Below are 20085 nucleotides of genomic sequence, written 5' to 3'. Positions count from 1 at the left end.
AAGTATATACAACAAAATATTAAATTGCAATAAATAGAAAAATAAGATAATCTATGATAAAACCAAATTTAAGCAATATCTATTTACAAACCCAACCTTACAGAAAGTGGTAGAAAGAAAACTCCCATCTAAAGAAGTTAACCACATCCATAAAAACACAAGAGATAAATAAGCCCAGATCAGCAAGCCAAAAGAGGAGAAATACTCTGTGCGCATGCACACACACACACACACACACACACACATACACGCACACACAAGGAAAAAAAGAATTAACAAATTTTGCAAACTGACATCTTAGAACATCAATGATCTCAATAAAAAAAAACAGACTAACAGAATAGTATGAAAATAGGATCTACACTTCTGCTTATCCAAGAAATGCACCTCAGCTTCAAGGACAGACATCTCTTCTGGGTAAGAAGGTAGAAGAAAGTTATTCCAAACAAATACAGAAAAGAATCAAACTGATGGAACTGTTAATATCTGACAAAATAGAATAGAAATCAGAACTAGTTAGAAGATAGGAAAGGACAATCATCCTGATCAGAGGAAACATCCTCCAACAAGACACTGTAATTCTCTTTCCTTCTTAACTGAAAAGAAATTTATCTCTCGTACAATATATGCTGACCACAGTTTCCACTCACTCCACTCCTCCCAGGTCCTTCATACATCTCCTCTCCCTCAGATTCACTCCCCCTTTCATTTCCTCTTCTGGAAAGATCCGGTATTCAAGAGGAGACATCAAACAGGAAAAAATAAGGTGTCATAAGAGAAGGCCAAATCCCTTCTACTAAGGTTGGAAAAGGCAACCCAGTAGCAGGCAAAATAAAGTCTAAAGATCAGGGAAAAGAGTCATAGAAACCCCTGACCCCACTGTTAATGCTTAGCATTGTATGCACCACTCGGGGGAAACCATGTTTTTTAAAACAAAACAAAACACTACTACAGCTTAAATTACATATTGATCCTCACACACTGAGAGTGGAAAACTTCAATATCCTACTACCACCAACAGAGAAATGCTGGAGCTAACAAGTTATAAACCAAATGGATCTAACAGATAATTGCAGAGCATTTCACCCAAACACGACATACTATGCCTACCTCTCAGCTCATGAACTTTCTCTAAAAGGTGACCACATATTCAGACACAAAGCAAGTCTTAAGAGATACAGGAACATTAAGATACCACCTAAAATTTCATCTGACTACCATGGGTTAAAGCTAGATATCAACAACAAAAGCAATACAGAGCTTACAAACTCGTTAAAATTGAACAACTAACTACTAAGTGAAAACTGGTTCAAGACAGAAATTAAAAGACTTTCTTACTGAATAAACATGAATACACAGCATGCCCAAACTCATGAGACACAGTGAAGGTGGTTCTAAGTTCATAGTACTAAGTGCCTACTTAAAAATAATTGGATGGATCTCATACTAGCAACTTAAAAGCATACCTTAAAGCTCTAGAAATCAGAAAGAACTCACATCCCAAGAAGTGCACAGCAAGGAACAGAATCAGAGCTAAAAGCAATGTGATTGAAACAACAGCAAACTGGGCACCTCACTTCCAGAAGATCCTGCTATACCACTCCTGGGCATATACCCAGAAGACTCCCCACCATGTAATAAGGATACATGTTCTACTATGTTCATAGCAGCCCTATTTATAATTGCCAGATGCTGGAAAGAACCCAGGTATCCCTCAACAGAAGAGTGGATGCAAAAAAATGTGGTATATCTACACAATGGAGTACTATTCAGCCATTAGAAACAATGAATTCATGAAATTCTTAGGCAAATGGATGGAGCTAGAGAATATCATACTAAGTGAGGTAACCCAGACTCAAAAGGTGAATCATGGTATGCACTCACTAATAAGTGGATATTAACCTAGAAAACTGGAATACCCAAAACATAATCCACACATCAAATGAGGTACAAGAAGAAAGGAGGAGTGGCCCCTGGTTCTGGAAAGACTCAGTGAAACAGTATTCAGCAAAACCAGAACGGGGAAGTGGGAAGGGGTGGGTGGGAGGACAGGGGAAGAGAAGGGGGCTTGCGGGACTTTCGGGGAGTGGGGGGGCTAGAAAAGGGGAAATCATTTGAAATGTAAATAAATTATATCGAATAATAAAAAAAAAAATAAGTGGATATTAACCTAGAAAACTGGAATACCCAAAACATAATCCACACATCAAATGAGGTACAAGAAGAAAGGAGGAGTGGCCCCTGGTTCTGGAAAGACTCAGTGAAACAGTATTCGGCAAAACCAGAACGGGGAAGTGGGAAGAGGTGGGTGGGAGGACAGGGGAAGAGAAGGGGGCTTACGGGACTTTCGGGGAGTGGGGGGGCTAGAAAAGGGAAATCATTTGAAATGTAAATAAATTATATCGAATAAAAAAAATACAAATACCCCTCAATAAAACAAACAAACAAAAAAGAACAATACAAAAATCAATGACACAAAGAGTTGGTTCTTTGAGAAAATCAGTATGATTAATAAATCCTACAAATTAGCAAAAAGGCAGAGAGGGAGTGTCCAAATGAACAAACTTAGAAATAAAAAGGGGAACATGAGAATAGACATCAGGAAAATTCAGAAAACCAACAGTACATGCTGTAGAAACCTGCCCACAGTAATTGGGGGGGGGGGAATAGGATAACTTTTTTGGCACATAGGACTTACCAAAGTTAAATTTGATGAGCAATTTAAACTGTCCTATAACCCCTATTGAAACAGAAGTTATAATTAAAGTTTCCTAACACTCCAAGCCCCAATGCCAGGTGCATTTTAGCACAGATTTTTTCCAGACTTTCAAAAAAGAGTTAATAGCAAAACTTCTCAAATTATTTTTGAAAACTGAAACAGAAGAAACATTGCCCAATTTATTTTATGAGGCCACAGTTACCCTGATATCTAAGCCACAGAAAGACTCAACAAAGAAAGAGAACTTATGAATATAGATGCAAACCAAATTCAAAAACACATGGAAAAGATCATCTACTATGATTAAGTCGGCTTCACCCCAGAGATGCAGGGATGGTTCAATACACAAAAATAAGTAAATATAATCCACCATAAAAAAAAACAAAAACAAAAAAAAAACAGAAAATAGCAACCTACATTGCTATCTCAGTAAATTCAAAAAAAAAAAAAAAAAAAAGACCTTTGACAAAATCCAGCACCCTTTCATGATAGAAGTCCTGGAGATGTTAGGTATCCAAGGAATATAATGCAACATAATAAAGAAAGTTTACTGCAAGACCATAGACAACGCCAAAATAAATGGAGAGTAACTCAAAGCAATTCCACTAAAATCAAGAACAAGACAAGGTTGCCCAAACTCTTACACAGGAGTTCTTAGTTTTAGCTAGATAGTAAGACATCTGAAGAGATCAAGAAGATACAATTTGGAAATAAAGAAGTGAAAGTGTCACTATTTTCAGATGCTATGTTAGCATATATAAATGATCCTTAAAATTCTACTAGGGAATATTTAACAATTAATGACTGCACCAAGAGGGAGAATTTGTCTCCCTTAGGCATATGTATCCAATATCAAGTAGTCATCCTTGAAATCATATACATACAAGCAGCACTAATCAGACTCAGCAAGTTTATTTATATATTTATGCATCTGTGTGTGAGTGTGTGTATGTATGTGTGTGTATGTGTGTGTATAAAACAATAATAATCAAAGGGCAAAATGCTATGAATTTGAGGAGAATAATGAGGTGATCCATGGTTGGAGAAGGAGGAAGACTAACTGGGTCTGTTCTCAGGAAGAAAAGGAAAGGGGAGAAATGATGCTATTACATATTTTTTCTTTTTTAGCTTATAAATTTATTACAACATTTCTCCCTTCCTTTTCCTCCTTTCTAGCACTCCCATATACCCCTCCCACTCTCCTTCAAATCCATGACCTCTTTTCTCACTGTTACCACATGAATATGTATGTATGTATGTATGTATAAGCAAACATCATATAGCAACAAAATTAGACATCTATTAACAAAATCAGAAATATAAGAGGCAATTTAAACAGACACCAAGAAAAATCCACAGAATCAAACTTTTTTTAAAACGGTACTCCATTGAAAATTTAAAAATTTTTAAAAATGTACATCTTGATTCTCATAGAGAGAGAGAGAGAGAGAGAGAGAGAGAGAGAGAGAGAGAGAGAGCGCTAGAGATCTCCATCCTGTTCAGTTCATATAATGTGTTTTAAAGGATGACCATTTTACACTAGACAACCAGTTGGTGTTTTTTTCCCTTACAGAAGACCACCTTTTCTGTTTCCATCTTTCCTCTGTTTTCTATAGTTCTTTAGGTAGGATTGCGGATTTTTTCATTAGTACTTCATGAGCTTTCTTTATCGTGTTTGGCATGTTCATTGGTATTATCTTGGTCAATTCATGTTTGGCCAGTCATGTTGGTGAGACTTTATGGGTTTAATTTCTGGTATTACCAGGAGATACAATCTCACAGTAAACTCCCTGGTCCTCTGGCTCTTAAAATATTTCTGCCTCCTCTTCAAAAATATTCTCTGAGCCTTATGTATGGGAAAGTCTTGTAGATGTTTTATTAAGACCATCTGTCATAATCTCTTAATAGAATTCACCAAGTGTCGCCTAAGAACATGGAGTTTTATATTCACAGATAAGTTTAGTCTTCACCATCATCAAGAAAACTTTCCCTTGCAACAGATAAAGACCACTACAGAAAACAACAATAAAAATGCAGAGTTGTGCTGCCCAGTTCCAAATCCACAAAACAGAACTAAGACCTAAGGCTCAGAGAGCATGTGGAAGAGGGGGCAGAAATGTTCTAAGAGTCAGAGGATACAGTACAATGCTGTGGCATCATAACTCAACAGCATCATAGCTAGAAACTGCGCCCAACGTGACTACAGAATGTGATCTGAACAAGGATAATACCAGTGAACAGTCCAACTTGGGGAAGAAAACTCCATTAGACCTTCCTTAACCCTCCAAAAAGAACTATAAAAACTGAGGAAATCTGGGAGCCAAAGAGGAAAGATTATCCCAATTGGTTTCCCATTGCCAAAGAATCAAACCTGAAAACATACATAACTATAATATTATATAGACTAAAGCACTGAGTTTAGAAATAAATGTGAGTGGGGGTATGTATATCTATCTATATATAGATCTTTCTCTCTTTCTCTCTCTCTTACTCTGTGTGTGTGTGTGTGTGTGTATACAATCTAGCTAGCTTTCTACTACAGAAAACCACAACCAATTAATAACCATATTTGCTGAACCTGTGTAATTATATTTTAACTAAATTATCACTCTTTTAAAGTAATAATTTTAATTATAATATAATTATATTATTGCCCCTTCCATTTTAAGAAGGAAAGAAAATCCTCTAGTTATAAGGAGTGGGGAAAGCTATTTGAAATGCCACGGGAATAAAACTTTAATGAAGTATAACTTAAGACATTGAAAGACACTTTGAAGAGGTGACCCTCCAGCATTCCTTGCCTACCATCAGTAACCAGGACAAAAATATATCCCTGAACTCAGCATGACAGTCTTCATGTTTTATTCATTTATCCTTAGGAGATAACCAGAGCTAAGTCGTCAGGCAGAGAAGTGACTCACTGATTTTTGAGAGTGGAGACAGGCACTGAGAATTTTCTCCTTTAGCATTCAGAGTACTCCCAACTATAATAGCTCAATGATATTTGCCAGTTGAAATAATCTAACAACATGAGATATAATTTGATTTGTGATTATCATAAAGACTGTTGTAACAAAAATACCCAAAGACAATTTGCTTGTGATATAAAATTGTGAAGTACATAGACAAATTTAAAGGGTTTATTTATTCATACATAAAAATTCATAGTATTCTGTTCAGAATTTGATATAAATCTGTGTCATATTTATTAGTGTGATTTAATCAAATCAAAAAAGTTTAAATATTTACTTAAAGGGTTACCCCAAAGAATGACATGTGGTAAGAAGGAAAGAGAATCTGTCTACCACAGCAAAGGATTTGTTTTCAATGATTTTTCTTTTCTATTAGCTTCAGAGTGTCTGGCTTTATGTGGAGGTCCTTGATCCATTTGGATTTGAGCTTAGTACAAGGAGACAAGGATGGATCAATTCGCATTCTTCTGCATGCTGACCTCCAGTTGAACCAGCACCATTTGTTGAAAAGGCTATCTTTTTTCCATTGGATGTTTTCAGCCTCTTTGTCAAGGATCAAGTGGCCATAGGTGTGTGGGTTCATTTCTGGATCTTCAATCCTGTTCCATTGATCCTCCTGCCTGTCACTGTACCAATACCATGCAGTTTTTAACACTATTGCTCTGTAGTATTGCTTGAGGTCAGGGATACTGATTCCCCCAGATTTTCTTTTGTTGCTGAGAATAGTTTTAGCTATCCTGGGTTTTTTGTTGTTCCAGATGAATTTGATAATTGCTCTTTCTAACTCTGTGAAGAATTGAGTTGGGATTTTGATGGGTATTGCATTGAATCTGTATAGTGCTTTAGGCAAAATGGCCATTTTAACTATATTGATTCTACCGATCCATGAGCATGGGAGGTTTTCCCATTTTTTGAGGTGTTCTTCCATTTCCTTCTTCAGAGTCTTGAAGTTCTTGTCATACAGATCTTTCGCATGTTTGGTAAGAGTCACCCCAAGATACTTTATACTGTTTGTGGCTATTGTGAAGGGGGTCATTTCCCTAATTTCTTTCTCAGCCTGCTTATCCTTTGAGTATAGGAAGGCCACTGATTTGCTTGAGTTGATTTTGTAACCTGCCACTTTGCTGAAGTTGTTTATCAGCTGTAGGAGCTCTCTAGTGGAGTTCTTTGGGTCACTTAGGTAGCCGATCATGTCGTCTGCAAATAATGATAGTTTGACTTCCTCCTTTCCAATTTGTATCCCTTTGACCTCCTTATGTTGTCGAATTGCCCGAGCTAGTACCTCAAGTACAATATTGAAAAGATAAGGAGAAAGGGGGCAGCCTTGTCTGGTCCCTGATTTCAGTGGGATTGCTTCAAGTTTCTCTCCGTTTAGTTTGATGCTGGCTACCGGTTTGCTGTATATTGCTTTTACTATGTTTAGGTATGGGCCTTGAATTCCTGTTCTCTCCAAGACTTTAAGCATGAAAGGATGCTGAATTTTGTCAAATACTTTTTCAGCATCCAATGAAATGACCATGTGGTTTTGTTCTTTGAGTTTGTTTATGTAGTGGATTGTATTGATGGATTTCCGTATATTGAACCAACCCTGCATTCCCGGGATAAAGCCTACTTGATCATGGTGGATGATCGTTTTGATGTGTTCTTGGATTCGGTTGGCAAGAATTTTATTGAGTATTTTTGCATCGATGTTCATAAGGGAAATTGGTCTGAAGTTCTCTTTCTTTGTTGGATCTTTGTGTGGCTTTGGTATCAGTGTAATTGTGGCTTCGTAGAAGGAATTGGGTAGTGTTCCTTCTGTTTCTATTTTGTGGAATAGTTTGAAGAGTATTGGTGTTAACTCTTCTTTGAAGGTCTGGTAGAATTCTGCACTGAAACCATCTGGTCCTGTGCTTTTTTTGGTTGGAAGACTTTCTATGACTCCTTCTATTTCTTTAGGCTTTATGGGACTGTTCAGATGGTCTAGTTGGTCCTGATTTAATTTTGGTATTTGGTATCTGTCAAGGAAATTGTCCATTTCTACTAAGCATAAGAAAACTAGCCTCATTTGTAAACTGCGTATTCTGTAATGAAAGCAAACCTACACACATCCATGCTCATTCCTGCACACACGCAAAATCTGCTTGTATTGATCATCCCTGTTTGAATTCTACACATTACTTCCAAGATTCAACTCTTTTTTTTTTTTTGTAAAAATATTTTATTAGACACACTTACAGGCTATGACTCAACTAATTCAATGTGGCAGGCTGTGGCAGAAAGTCCAAGAATCAGAAGTTGCTTACATTACAAGGCTGTATGACTCAGCTATTCTTCAGTAGAAGCTGGAATTCCAAACAAGTAGACTCTAAAGCTGGTGAAGGACTGAACTTGCTAGCAACAGAGAGAGCAACCAGGCAAAGAATAAGTTTCTTTCTTCCATGTCATTATAGGCTTCTAGCAGAAGGTATGGCTCAGAGTAAAGGCCTATCTTCCTACCACAAAGGTCCAGACTAGAAGTTGATTCATCCCTTGACAAGGTTCTTTAATAGATTATTAGCTCTCTTATTTGTAGTTATCAGCAATATTACATCAATGAGTTACCATAACAACAGTACATGAACCCAAAGTGAAGCGTGGGTCTTTGTGAGAAAAATTATTTTAATAATATTAAATTATTTTTTTCTTTTTTTATGTCATTTTTATTTGATATATTTTTTATTTACATTTCAAATGATTACCCCTTTTCTGGCTCCCCACTCCCTGAAAGTCCCATAAGCCCTCTTCCCTCCCCCTGTTCCCCCATCTACCCCTTTCCACTTCCCTGTTCTGGTATTGCACTATACTGCTGCACTGAGCCTTTCCAGAACCAGGGGCCACTCCTTCGTTCTTCTTGGACATCATTTGATATGTGGATTATGTCTTGGGTATTCCAAGTCTCTAGGCTAATATCCACTTATCAGTGAGTGCATACCATGATTGATCTTTTGAGACTGGGTTACCTCACTTAGTATGATGTTTTCCAGCTCCATCCATTTGTCTAAAAATTTCATGAATTCATTGTGTATATATGCCACATTTTTTGTATCCATTCCTCCATTGAGGGACACCTGGGATTTTTCCAGCTTCTGGCTATTATAAATAGGGCTGCTATGAACATAGTGGAGCATGTATCCTTATTACATGCTAAGGAATCCTCTGGGTATATGCTCTGGAGTGGTATAGCAGGGTCCACTGGAAGTGATGTGCCAACTTTTCTGAGGAACCGCAAGACTGATTTCCAGAGTAGTTGTACCAATTTGCATTCCCACCAGCAGAGGAGAGTGTTCCTCTTTTATCACATCCTCGCCAACACCTCCAGTCTCCTGAGTTTTTCATCTTAGCCATTCTGACTAATGTAAGGTGAAATCTCAGGGCTGTTTTGATTTGCATTTTCCTAATGACTAATGATGTTGAGCATTTTTTTAAGATGCTTCTCAGCCATCTCAAGTTCTTCAGGTAAAAATTCTTTATTTAGCTCTGTACCCCATTTTTAATAGGGTTACTTGGTTTTCTGGAGTCTAACTTCTTGTGTTCTTTGTATATATTGGATATTAGCCCTCTGTCGGATGTAGGGTTGGTGAAGAGCTTTTCCCAATTTGTTGGTTGCAGATTTGTCCTTTTGATGGTGTCCTTTGCCTTACAGAAAGTTTGTAATTTTATGAGGTCCCATTTGTCAACTCTTGATCTTAGAGCATAAGCTATTGGTATTCTGTTCAGGAACTTTCCCCCTGTACCAATGTCCTCAAGGGTCTTCCCCAGTTTCTTTTCTATTAGCTTCAGTGTGTCTGGCTTTATGTGGAGGTCCTTGATCCATTTGGATTTGAGCTTAGTACAAGGAGATAAGGATGGATCAATTCCCATTCTTCTGCATGCTGACCTCCAGTTGAACCAGCACCATTTGTTGAAAAGGCTATCTTTTTTCCACTGGATGTTTTCAGCCCCTTTGTCGAAGATCAAGTGGCCATAGGTGTATGGGTTCATTTCTGGATCTTCAATCCTATTCCATTGATCTGCCTGCCTGTCACTGTACCAATACCATGCAGTTTTTAACACTATCGCTCTGTAGTATTGCTTGAAGTCAGGGATACTGATTCCCCCAGAATTTCTTTTGTTGTTGAGAATAGTTTTAGCTATCCTGGGTTTTTTGTTATTCCAGATGAATTTGAGAATTGCTCTAACTCTATGAAGAACTGAGTTGGGATTTTGATGGGTATTTCATTGAATCTGTATATTGCTTTTAGCAAGACACCATTTTAACTATATTGATCCTGCCAATCCATGAGCATGGCAGATTTTTCCATTTTCTGAGGTCTTCTTCCATTTCCTTCTTCAGAGACTTGAAGTTCTTGTCATACAGATCTTTCACTTGTTTGGTCAGAGTCACACCAAGGTACTTTATATTGTTTGTGGCTATTGTGAAGGATGTAGACAGAGTGCTATTCTGAGTTCATTCTTCCTCAGATGATATCCTAGAATTCCTTTGAAATACTTCTTATTCTGTCAAGGGAGGTAAAGCTTGTAGCTCTATATAGCTAGGGAATCTCTCTGGTGTCCCACTGTCTTCTATACAGGTGGCAAGTGTGCAGGAGATATGAAAACTACTCCTTCAAGGGAGTAGGCATCTTGGGCATTGAACACAATCCACTGTGAGCTGTCCTCCAGCGTCCTAGAAGGCTGTCAAGCCAGCTCTGTATGACCCACTAGAACAGGTGGGCCTGGAAGCACAGGGGTAGGTTTCCCCTGAGCATTGTCATTTCATAGCTAGATCAGAAGTCTAATAAATGAACCCTGAAATGGGGCTCAGGAGACCTACCATCAAGCCTCGGCTTTACATTATCCACTGTGATTTATTGGTTATTTTATTAAAATACTCCTACATTGCCTTGTCCATAGAAAGTTCGACATGTTCTTTTAAATATTTTTCCTAGAACTAAAACTCTCATTTTAAATTATATCCCAGGTTAAATTCTTGTATTCACTTATACCTGCCTTAGAATTAAAGTCATAAGACAGATAACGGAATGGAAATGCATGTTCTTTTTCCAATACAAATTAAAATACCATATGCCTGCAATTTTCATAAAACATTATGTTTTATAAATTTATCATTAACATGTGGTATCACTGACATGATAATCACTTAAGAAGCAATATCTGATAAGCATTCTGCTTCTTCAAAGTCACAATAGAGGGAAATAATTTTCTTCCTCATGCTAAGCAAAGCTTAGGTAGCCAACCACCGCCATGAACTGTGAGCTCCCCACTACATTTTATAATTTTCCAGCATGTGTTTGGAGAGCCAAGTGGGCTTTCTACGACTAATGGGTTTGGTTTCAACTGCAGCTTTATCACCAGCCAGCTGGCTGGCCTGAAGTAATTAAATTCCCACCAATTACTATGAACTTTAGGGGGTAAGGAAAGCATTTCCTTCTATACCGCTATATGTAAAATAGGTATTGGAATATTGTAAATGTTTGCTGAATGAATGACCCTCTCAGAGCCTCAGTTATTCATGATGGAAAACAATAACTTAGTGCTGTACTCTGCTCCACAATTAAGACAATAGCTTACATGGAAGCCATGAACAGAAAGTGTGACACACAACAGGCATTCAAAAACAAACCAGAACAACAAAAAGCAGGGGGAAAGCAGGCCCAATGTAAAGTAAAACCAAGTCACAAAAACCAAACCTACCAAAAAATCTACCTTAAAGCTTAATATTCATAAAAGCAACCAAGGTTGGCAATATATAATCTGACATCAATTAAGGTTTTTCCAAGGGTGTAACAGCCCTTGATGCTATAAAGTACTTTTTGTCACTCTTAGTAATGCAGCTATAATTATGACCATCATCCTACATCAGCAATGTTGTGACATCTCATTTTATTAAGTCTGTGTGAAAATCTCAGATTACTCCCAGTAGTGGTAAGTGGCCTTTCTAGATTTCTAGATTGTTCAAGGTTGAAGAATGAACTTCACATTTGTATCTGGATAGCTTAATGGACTTGTCAATATTTGACTATTTGTGACCTCCAAAATGAGAACATTATGGAGTTCAGACAGAAGCTAATCAGTCTAAGCTTTTTCACTTAAATGTGTAGATGGAACAGTAATTTTACAATTAAATCTGACTTAGCATACATTGCAGATTTGACCTGATGGTAATAATTGCTCCAATCACAACACAAATGATAAACCAAGATTATCAGACAAAACATTTGTCTTATGCTAATTGCTCAATCACAACTGAAACTGAGATAAAAATGATTTTTTTTTTTTGCTTGTGTTATTTCTATTAGTTGGGTTACCTGCCTATTCAATAAGTGCTACAGAATCCTTCTGCCCCATCTAGGTTCATCAGGACCCAGGCTGAATGAGTCGTCTGAGTGTGTCTCTGTTAAAGTCTGCAGACACATTGGGTGAGTCTTTGGTATTTTTTAATGGTCTTTCATTTGAACAACTCACTGATTTTTATTTAAAGATCCTTTATACAGGAAGTTAGTTTTTAAATTTTTAAACATCTAAGCCAATTCCTTATTTTTTTTCCAGAAAACGTGAATAAATTTCTTTTACATCAAAAATAAGAATGAAGGTTTCTCTTTATCTTATAAAATACAAACAACAAGGAAATTGTCAGCTATATTTACTACATAATTAAGAATTATATAGCAAAAAAAACAGTAAACCTTACCTGTCTCTGAAGTCCTTACAGAAATTAATGAGGAAGACTGATTGCCATGGCCAAGTCTGGTATATGACCGGACAGAAATATTATAGAGTGTGTAAGGTTTCAGGTCACTTAAAATTACGTTCGTGGTTGATGAGTTCTTCATGAACAAGGTGTCTGCATTTTGGTAAAGCACTTCATAGGCAATAATGATCCCGTTAGGTCTTTCAGGAGGGGACCACCTCAAGCTCAGTTCATTTGGAGACACATCAGTTACTTTGACATCTTGAGGTGATGATTCTGGCTCTGTGACGGATAGAACAAGACTTTAAAAACGTGCTTTTTCATGCTTGTTCTTTTAGACACTGAACCAGCCATATGATAACTTTTCTTTCCTTCCTTTCCTTCCTTTTCTTCCTTTCCTTCCTTTTCTTCCTTTCCTTCCTTCCATCCTTCCTTCCTTCCATCCTTCCTTCCTTCCATCCTTCCTTCCTCCTTCCTTTCTTCCATCCTTTCATCCTTCCATCCTTCCTTCCTTCCTTCCATCCTTCCTTCCTCCTTCCTTTCTTCCATCCTTCCATCCTTCCATCCTTCCTTCCATCCTTCCATCCTTCCTTCCATCCTTCCTTCCTTTCATCCTTCCTTCCATTCTTCCTTCCTTCCATCCTTCCTTCCCTCTTTCCTTCCTTTTTTATCTCTTCCATCCTTTTTAAATTATAAATATACTTTATATTCTTACCGTCTTCTGGTGTTCTCACAAAGATGTCATTTTCTTCTGACAGAGAACCTTCCCCAACATGAGTTGAGGCAGCAACCCTCATTTTGTATCTTGTATATTTCTTCAACCCTAAAAGACAACAGAACTGTTGTTTACAATCTTCAAAAATAACATTCTTATATTAGTGCCATTTGCCATAGGACCAATGTAAACACTTTACTAAAAGAACTGGCTCTCTACATCAGATCCCATATACTCATAGTCTCCCAAATTCCTTGAGCTTTAAGGTTTTCCATACAGACGATATCAGTGATCTTTCCTGTAATGCTAAGGCAGTTACCTAAAGCTGGAAAAAAAGAGGTTTGGCAAGCTGGGCAGTGGTGGTGCATGCCTGTAATCCCAGCACTTGGGAGGCAGAGGCAGGCAGATTTCTGACTTCGAGGTCAGTCTGGTCTACAGAGTGAGTTCCAGGACAGCCAGGACTACACAGAGAAATCCTGTCTCAAAAAACCAAAAAAAAAGAAAAAAGAAAAAAAAAGAGGTTTGGCACACAGCAAGAAGAATTGGCACACACACACCCTGTCAATTGAATTATTTCAGTTGATTTTCAAGTCTTCAATAATACATTATTTCCTCGGTTATATGTATGCCTGTAAAATGCTTTGATAATATCCCTTTTAATTTGTGTGGATAGTTAAAGAAACATGTTGTATTATTATTTCCGTAAACATTTCTAAGATATCCATGTAGCACACACCAACAAAATCTGGAATATGTCCTGCAGCATTAAAGATGTATAGAGTACACATTATCCATCAGAAGAGTAAGAGTGCAAAAAGAATCACAACTTTTCCTTCTACCTGTGATGAGAAAGTTGTTATCTACAGTAGTCATCTGGAAGGCTCTGTTTGTATCCAATTCCACTGCATAGATTGTATAATGAGTGATTTTCCCATTAGGATATTCTGGAGGATCCCAATATAATAAAATAGACGAAGAACTAATATTTTTATAGTTTATAATTTGGATGGAGCTTGGCACTTGAAAAGAAGAATGAAAAATTAATTGTAATAAAAAAGCCAAAGTATTAATCACATAAATAGTATTTTCAAATAATTGTTTCAAAGGAAATGCATTTGTACCTTGCTCACGTGTCCTAACAGTGAGAACTGTTGGTGGTCCTTCACCCATGATAGTGAAAGCAGATACGCTAATCGTGTGCTCAGTGAACGGTACAAGCCTCCTGATAACATAAGACAGCTGTTCAGCAGTGATGTCAGTAATATACTGATTCCTGGTGGTTACTATTGGAAAGCAACAAGAAAAAAGCAGATATTTAGTTCTACCATCAGAATTGTTTTTTTCTCAATGAAACCTAGCAATTAATGCATTAATATCTTTATAGGTCTCATATACAAAATAGGAGACATATCTAATAAAAATGAACATTTTATGAATTCTAGACTCCCCAATATCTATAAACATCTCGCTCTCATAATATCATTTTATAAGTTCTCATACATTGTTTTAGAACATGATAGCACCATTTTGAGAAAAATATAACATTTCAGGAAAGACTGTCTGAAGGGTTTTGTTGTTCTTTTGCTTTTTCTGGAAGTAAACACTAGGCAACAATCTAAGAAGGAAACATTATGAGTCAACACTAAATTTTAATTGCATACTTTAAGAAATGAACATTCTATTTGGACTCAAAATTTATTTTATGTTCATTAGTCCCAGTGATTGCTTAATGCAAGCATTCTTGCTTAGTATTTAACTAACACATGTGTGAGACTACAAAAAAGGTCTGAGATATTTAGTTTATTTATAAAGTTTGCCTATGAATTTTTAATAGGGAACTAAGCTAATTTTGAAATATATAGGGGAGCAGCTGTGGGTCTTTTAGGTTTTAGTGCTAACCCTGTTAGCTTTGCAAAAGAGAAGTAAAGATGTATTGACTGAAATGCAATTTTCTTTTATTAATTATACCATGGATAAAAGAGCATAAAATTTTTCTCTTGGAATGAGGCAAATTCCAGATCATAGAAGAAGCCATGAAATAAATACTATTCCTACTGAACATTACATAAAAATCTAAAGAAACACTAGAACCCTGCATCATCCAACTACATGCCTTCAATTTGCCTTAGATGACACCCTCCTTTTAGAAACAATAAGTTTCACTGACCCCAAAGAGCAAGTGTGTGCACTAATGACATCACCACATACCAGGGACACCTACACCTGTTTATTGCACCATGCACTAGAGTTGTAACTTTCTGACCTATTTACCTTTAGTGACATTCGAAAACCTATTCGTCAAAGGCTGCAGAGACTGTGAGGCCTGTAAATGACTTGAAGATATGTTAATCCCTCCCCATCACACCTGCTTTGGCAACTGTAATAACTGATTGTCTATGCAGCTCGGCTAGAGACTCTAGGGTGCTACTTTCTCTAGGAAGAAGGTCAAATGGGTTAGAAAGGGCCAGACACTGCTTGTGTGGCATTTCCATTTGTTTCATGAGGGTATCCGACAGTTAAAAAGAAATACCTGACTCTAGCCTGTGGACCATTAATAACATGTTTGAACTCTCAGCTTGGCTTCATACCTCGGCTAGAGATTGGTTTCAATGCACTTTGGAGAGAATTCAAATTTTACCTACCAACTGGTGAACTTTGGTCTTCAGCTCTAGTCCTGGCAGGAAAGTCATGTGGATGGCTGTTGTATATGAATGATGCCAGGGAGTGCAGGTCTGAAGACATCTCTCCTGATCCCTCATAGAATCCTATCATTGGGTCTACTAGGTTCATTATTTCTGGAGACATGGGGTTGTTTATGTACTGTAATTAAAAGTCAATATTGAAAAAGAATGAAACTCAGTTAGTGCTTCATGACTTAAAAATTGTCACTTTGGAATTATGCATTTTTAAAGAAAAAACATTTCTATAACTATTGTGTTCTTTACTTTCCAAGGTTTTGTTCTCAGCTAAAACCCTGCACCATGGTAACATAATATGATCACTATAGTGCTTATTAGATTGATACTTTATTTTGGAGAAAAAGAGGTATTGTTTTCAGACATGTATTGCTTTCTTTGTGGTACAATTAGATATTTTTATGCAAAGGTTTCATAACTGAAATACTTTAGGTTCTCATTCCACAAATGTTCTGAACATATTACTAAAGAGAGGTTTGTTTCCTTCTCTAAATATCTTCACTTGTACACACCTCATGAGTTTCTGCTTGCTGTCAATAACAGTGATATTATAATTTATCTTTAATCAAATGACTTACAGACAAAAAGAAGCTTTCAAGGTAATAGGTCTGCAAGCAGGGTTTACAGCCCACCTGTCCATGGTTCTAAGCTATATTGTCAGTAGTTTTCCTTGTTTACATCACACAATGCAATGCATATATGCCAAATCCACCATGGAAACAGATACCGAACTGAAAATATAAAGCACTGATTGCAGATGCATGTTGTAAAGATGGGGGCAGAGAGGTCACTTGCCTTTGTGGATCCCAACCCAGTATAATGGATCAAAATAGGACAGGAGATAAGCTTTAGTCAAATGTCTGTATAAAACATTAACTTAAATGAATTTTAAGCACTAGTTTAAAACTTGACTCAAGAGGCTGAAGAATCACAGAAACATGTGGGTTTTGGATTTTAATTTGAACATAGTGGTCAACTTAGGCATTAGAAATGAGCAGAAACATGTGGCTATAGTATAGATTAGATGACATCAAGATAATACCAGTAATTTTCCTAGTTGTAGCCATGAGGTGATCCTATGAATGAAATGTCCCTTCTTTAGAGATTCAGGCTAGGCAGGCATACAAGAGCTAGAGTGATATGCAGTCTGGAGTTCATTCTCTTTTTTTCCTCTTTTTTTGTTTAAATTAGATATATTCTTTATTCACATTTCAAATGATTTCCCCTTTCCTGGTCCCCCCCCAATGTCCCATAAGCCATCTTCCCTCTTCTTCCCCAATCATCTCCCCTCATCTTCCCCAATCAACCCCCTCCTGCTTCCCGGTCCTGGTATTTCCCTATACTACTGCATCAGACCTTTCCAGGACCAGGGGCCTCTCCTCCCTTTGATGTCCAACAAGGCTATCCTCTGTTGCCTATACCTCTGGTTCCATGTGTAACTCCATAGGTACTATCTGGTTTATGTTTTTGTCCCTGGGAGCTCTGGGGGTACTGGATAGCTTATATTGTTGTTCCTCCTATGGCACTGCAAACCCCTTCAGCTCCTTGGGTCCTTTCTCTAGCTCCCCCATTGAGAGCTAGAGAACCCTGTGCTCAGTTCAATGGCTGGGTGAGAGTGTCCCCCTTCTGTATTTGTCATGCACTACTTGGCTGCAACAAGGAGAACTGGCTGAGGGAGCATTCACAATGCTAATACTTGCTGAATCCAGGTTGCATTGATGGGGTTTTACCATGCATTTTTCTCCATCTTCATACCTCTTTGAAATTTCCCAAAATACATATTTTTTAAAGAAAGTATTGGAAAAAGGCCATCTTTTCTAGTGAACGTTTTAAGTTCTGTTTCCAGACTCAATTCTGCTTATCACCAATTAAATGCTCTTATGCTTTCAAAATTAATAACGAATTGTCTGTGCCCTGATCAGTCCTATGTACTCAGACACCTGCCTTGTATTTACCTCACATGTTTTGAGTCGTCTTTCTTGCTGGAGCCAGAACTGGCTTTTTTTTCCCTTGCTGTCATTAATGTATTCATTATTTTTAAAGTAATAGTAATAGTAGATGCTCAAGAAAAAGAACTCAGAAAGTAAAAAAAAAAATGCAGTAGTCCAATTAATTTAACTATCTACAAGGCATATCATTTAAATGCCAACTTTTCTAAAAGATAAAAGATTGGGAAATGATTTAAGAGAACTTCCAGCCTTCCAAATAGCAGTACTCAAATTAATACAATCACTCAGAAGCTAGGAAGGCGACTGAGAAAGTGAAATGCTTACTGCACAGCCTTGAGGACCTGAGTTCAGATCTCACCAGCATGTACATAGATGCCAGGCCACAGTGCAATCTGCCTGCAAATTCCCTGCTCAGAAGTTGAGACAAGAAATCCTCAGAACACTGCCTATCTAGGCTAGCTTTCTCAGCGGCCACTGGGTTCATTTCAAAGATCCTACCACAATACAAAAAGTGGATTGAAACTGAGGGCATGCCTACCTTCAACCTTGGTTCCCAACAAGCCTATGAACATATATGTGCTCCCATACACATGTGAGCATGCATTCACACACATGCAGAACAGAAACAGTACTAGGGAGGCAGGTGGGTGGAGTACATTTACTAATCAGCCAGCATGGCCAGAACTGAGAGTCTTGGTTCAAGAAGAAACCTAGTCTCAAAACTAAGGTGATGACTCTTTAAAGAAGAAAGGCATCCAGATATTGACCTCTGATAATAGCCTTCAAATGATCCTAGATTGGAAGACTCCCCATAGCAGATGCACACATACATAACTATCACCACCACCACCACCACCACCACCACCACCACTGTCATCATCGTTGTCATCATCATCTTTAATCTTGGCCACAAAAAAATGTTTGGGGAAAAATGGCGGGCACCCATAGGACACTCGTATTAGTTAAAGAACCTAGGAAAGAGAGCATAGCAGGCAGCGGGACAAAGGAAAGATTTTCCACCTTCTTACAGTCCACATGAGCTCTGACTCCAAAGGGAAATGGAGGAAGACATGAATCACAAACATGTAATTCAGAAACACTGGGTATCCCAGCCAATAGGCTATGTTGAAACCACACGGCCATGCCCACTCCTCTCAATCATGTGCCCTTTGAAAATCTACCGGTTACAAAGAGCAGTGGATGAAACCATGAGGTAGCACAAAGAATGTCACCTTCAATGTGATTTTGCATTAAATCTCTCAATAGCTTCTACCACATTCCAAATAAATTATGGCAGGGCAACCGTAGCATTCCATCAATGAGCCAAGATGAGCCTATCTGTGGACAAACTGCCATTTTGATGTAAGAGTTGACTTGAGTGCTTTTGACTCTGAATCTCATTTCAATTCTAATTTTCACTGGAAACCCTATCTTAAACCAGGGCAATGAATTGAACTCTGGTTTCCTATCAACCAGGAATGTCAAAGGTTATCATTAATTATTCCATATTCAGAACAGTTCTCACACACCGGCTCTTTCACAATGACATTAGGTTATATGTTGGGTTTTTCTAGAGAGAAATGACAGAGCAAAAATGACTCGTTGGAATCAGACTTTAAAAAGAAAATTAATGGAAAGGGGAAGAAGAAAAAGGGTAAAAATGAGGAGATAAGAGTAGAAAAATAAAACCCATTGCAACACAAGTTTGCAATACATGTTTGATGCCTACTGAGTGCAAATGACTAGACTTAGAAGTGCTGATGTTCAGTATCATATAATTTTGTTACAAATCTTACTCTGTTCATTAAGGGATGCTTAACAGCATCCATTAATTTTAGTGGCCCCTACCCACTAAAATTATATCCCCAGTTGTGACAAAGGCAATGTCTTTAGAAATTACCCTATGTTTAAAATGTAAAAAGTGAAGTTGTCCCTACTTGAGAACCACCAAGTTAGGGAATGGCACTATCCATCAACATGAAAGGGCTAACATATGTTAGGGAGGAATCCTTGGAATTTATGTGAAAGAACTGGAGAGTCTGCAGAGTTAAATTCCCAATCCACCTGAATAAACCAACTTGATTTTACATGTAATAACCTCCATTGCAGCAAGTGGGATTTCTGTCAACCTAGACTCAGCGGAGTTCTGCTGAATTGAATTAATGGATTGCTTTTCTTATTTTTAAGAGATTCTCCTATTTCAATATATTATTTCTGTTGCTATTGAAATAAGGAGTAAAAGGAAAGTTACAGTTAACATGTCCGAGAGCATCCTAAAGGATGCTAATTGTAGACATTGCTTCAGTGAACAAATACTTCAGG

At 37.6% G+C, this 20085-nt stretch overlaps 1 protein-coding gene across 1 annotated transcript in view; it reads right to left on the bottom strand.

Moving 5' to 3' along the window:
- The window catches only part of Ptprq (protein tyrosine phosphatase receptor type Q), a 205250-nt gene that overhangs the window by 160084 nt on the left and 25081 nt on the right, over positions 1 to 20085 (bottom strand). The window contains exons 10-14 of the mRNA XM_052165264.1: positions 15761 to 15938; positions 14240 to 14401; positions 13958 to 14137; positions 13119 to 13226; positions 12404 to 12685 (exon numbers count right to left, since the gene is read on the bottom strand). Of these exons, the coding sequence (XP_052021224.1) occupies positions 12404 to 12685; positions 13119 to 13226; positions 13958 to 14137; positions 14240 to 14401; positions 15761 to 15938 (910 nt within the window). The remainder of the gene's footprint in view (positions 1 to 12403; positions 12686 to 13118; positions 13227 to 13957; positions 14138 to 14239; positions 14402 to 15760; positions 15939 to 20085) is intronic.

The sequence above is a fragment of the Apodemus sylvaticus genome, chromosome 20, assembly GCF_947179515.1.
Source record: "Apodemus sylvaticus chromosome 20, mApoSyl1.1, whole genome shotgun sequence".
Classification (NCBI taxonomy): Eukaryota; Metazoa; Chordata; class Mammalia; order Rodentia; family Muridae; genus Apodemus; species Apodemus sylvaticus.
The sequence above is the reverse complement of the archived record's forward strand: the minus strand, read 5'-3'. Positions and strand labels throughout refer to the sequence as shown.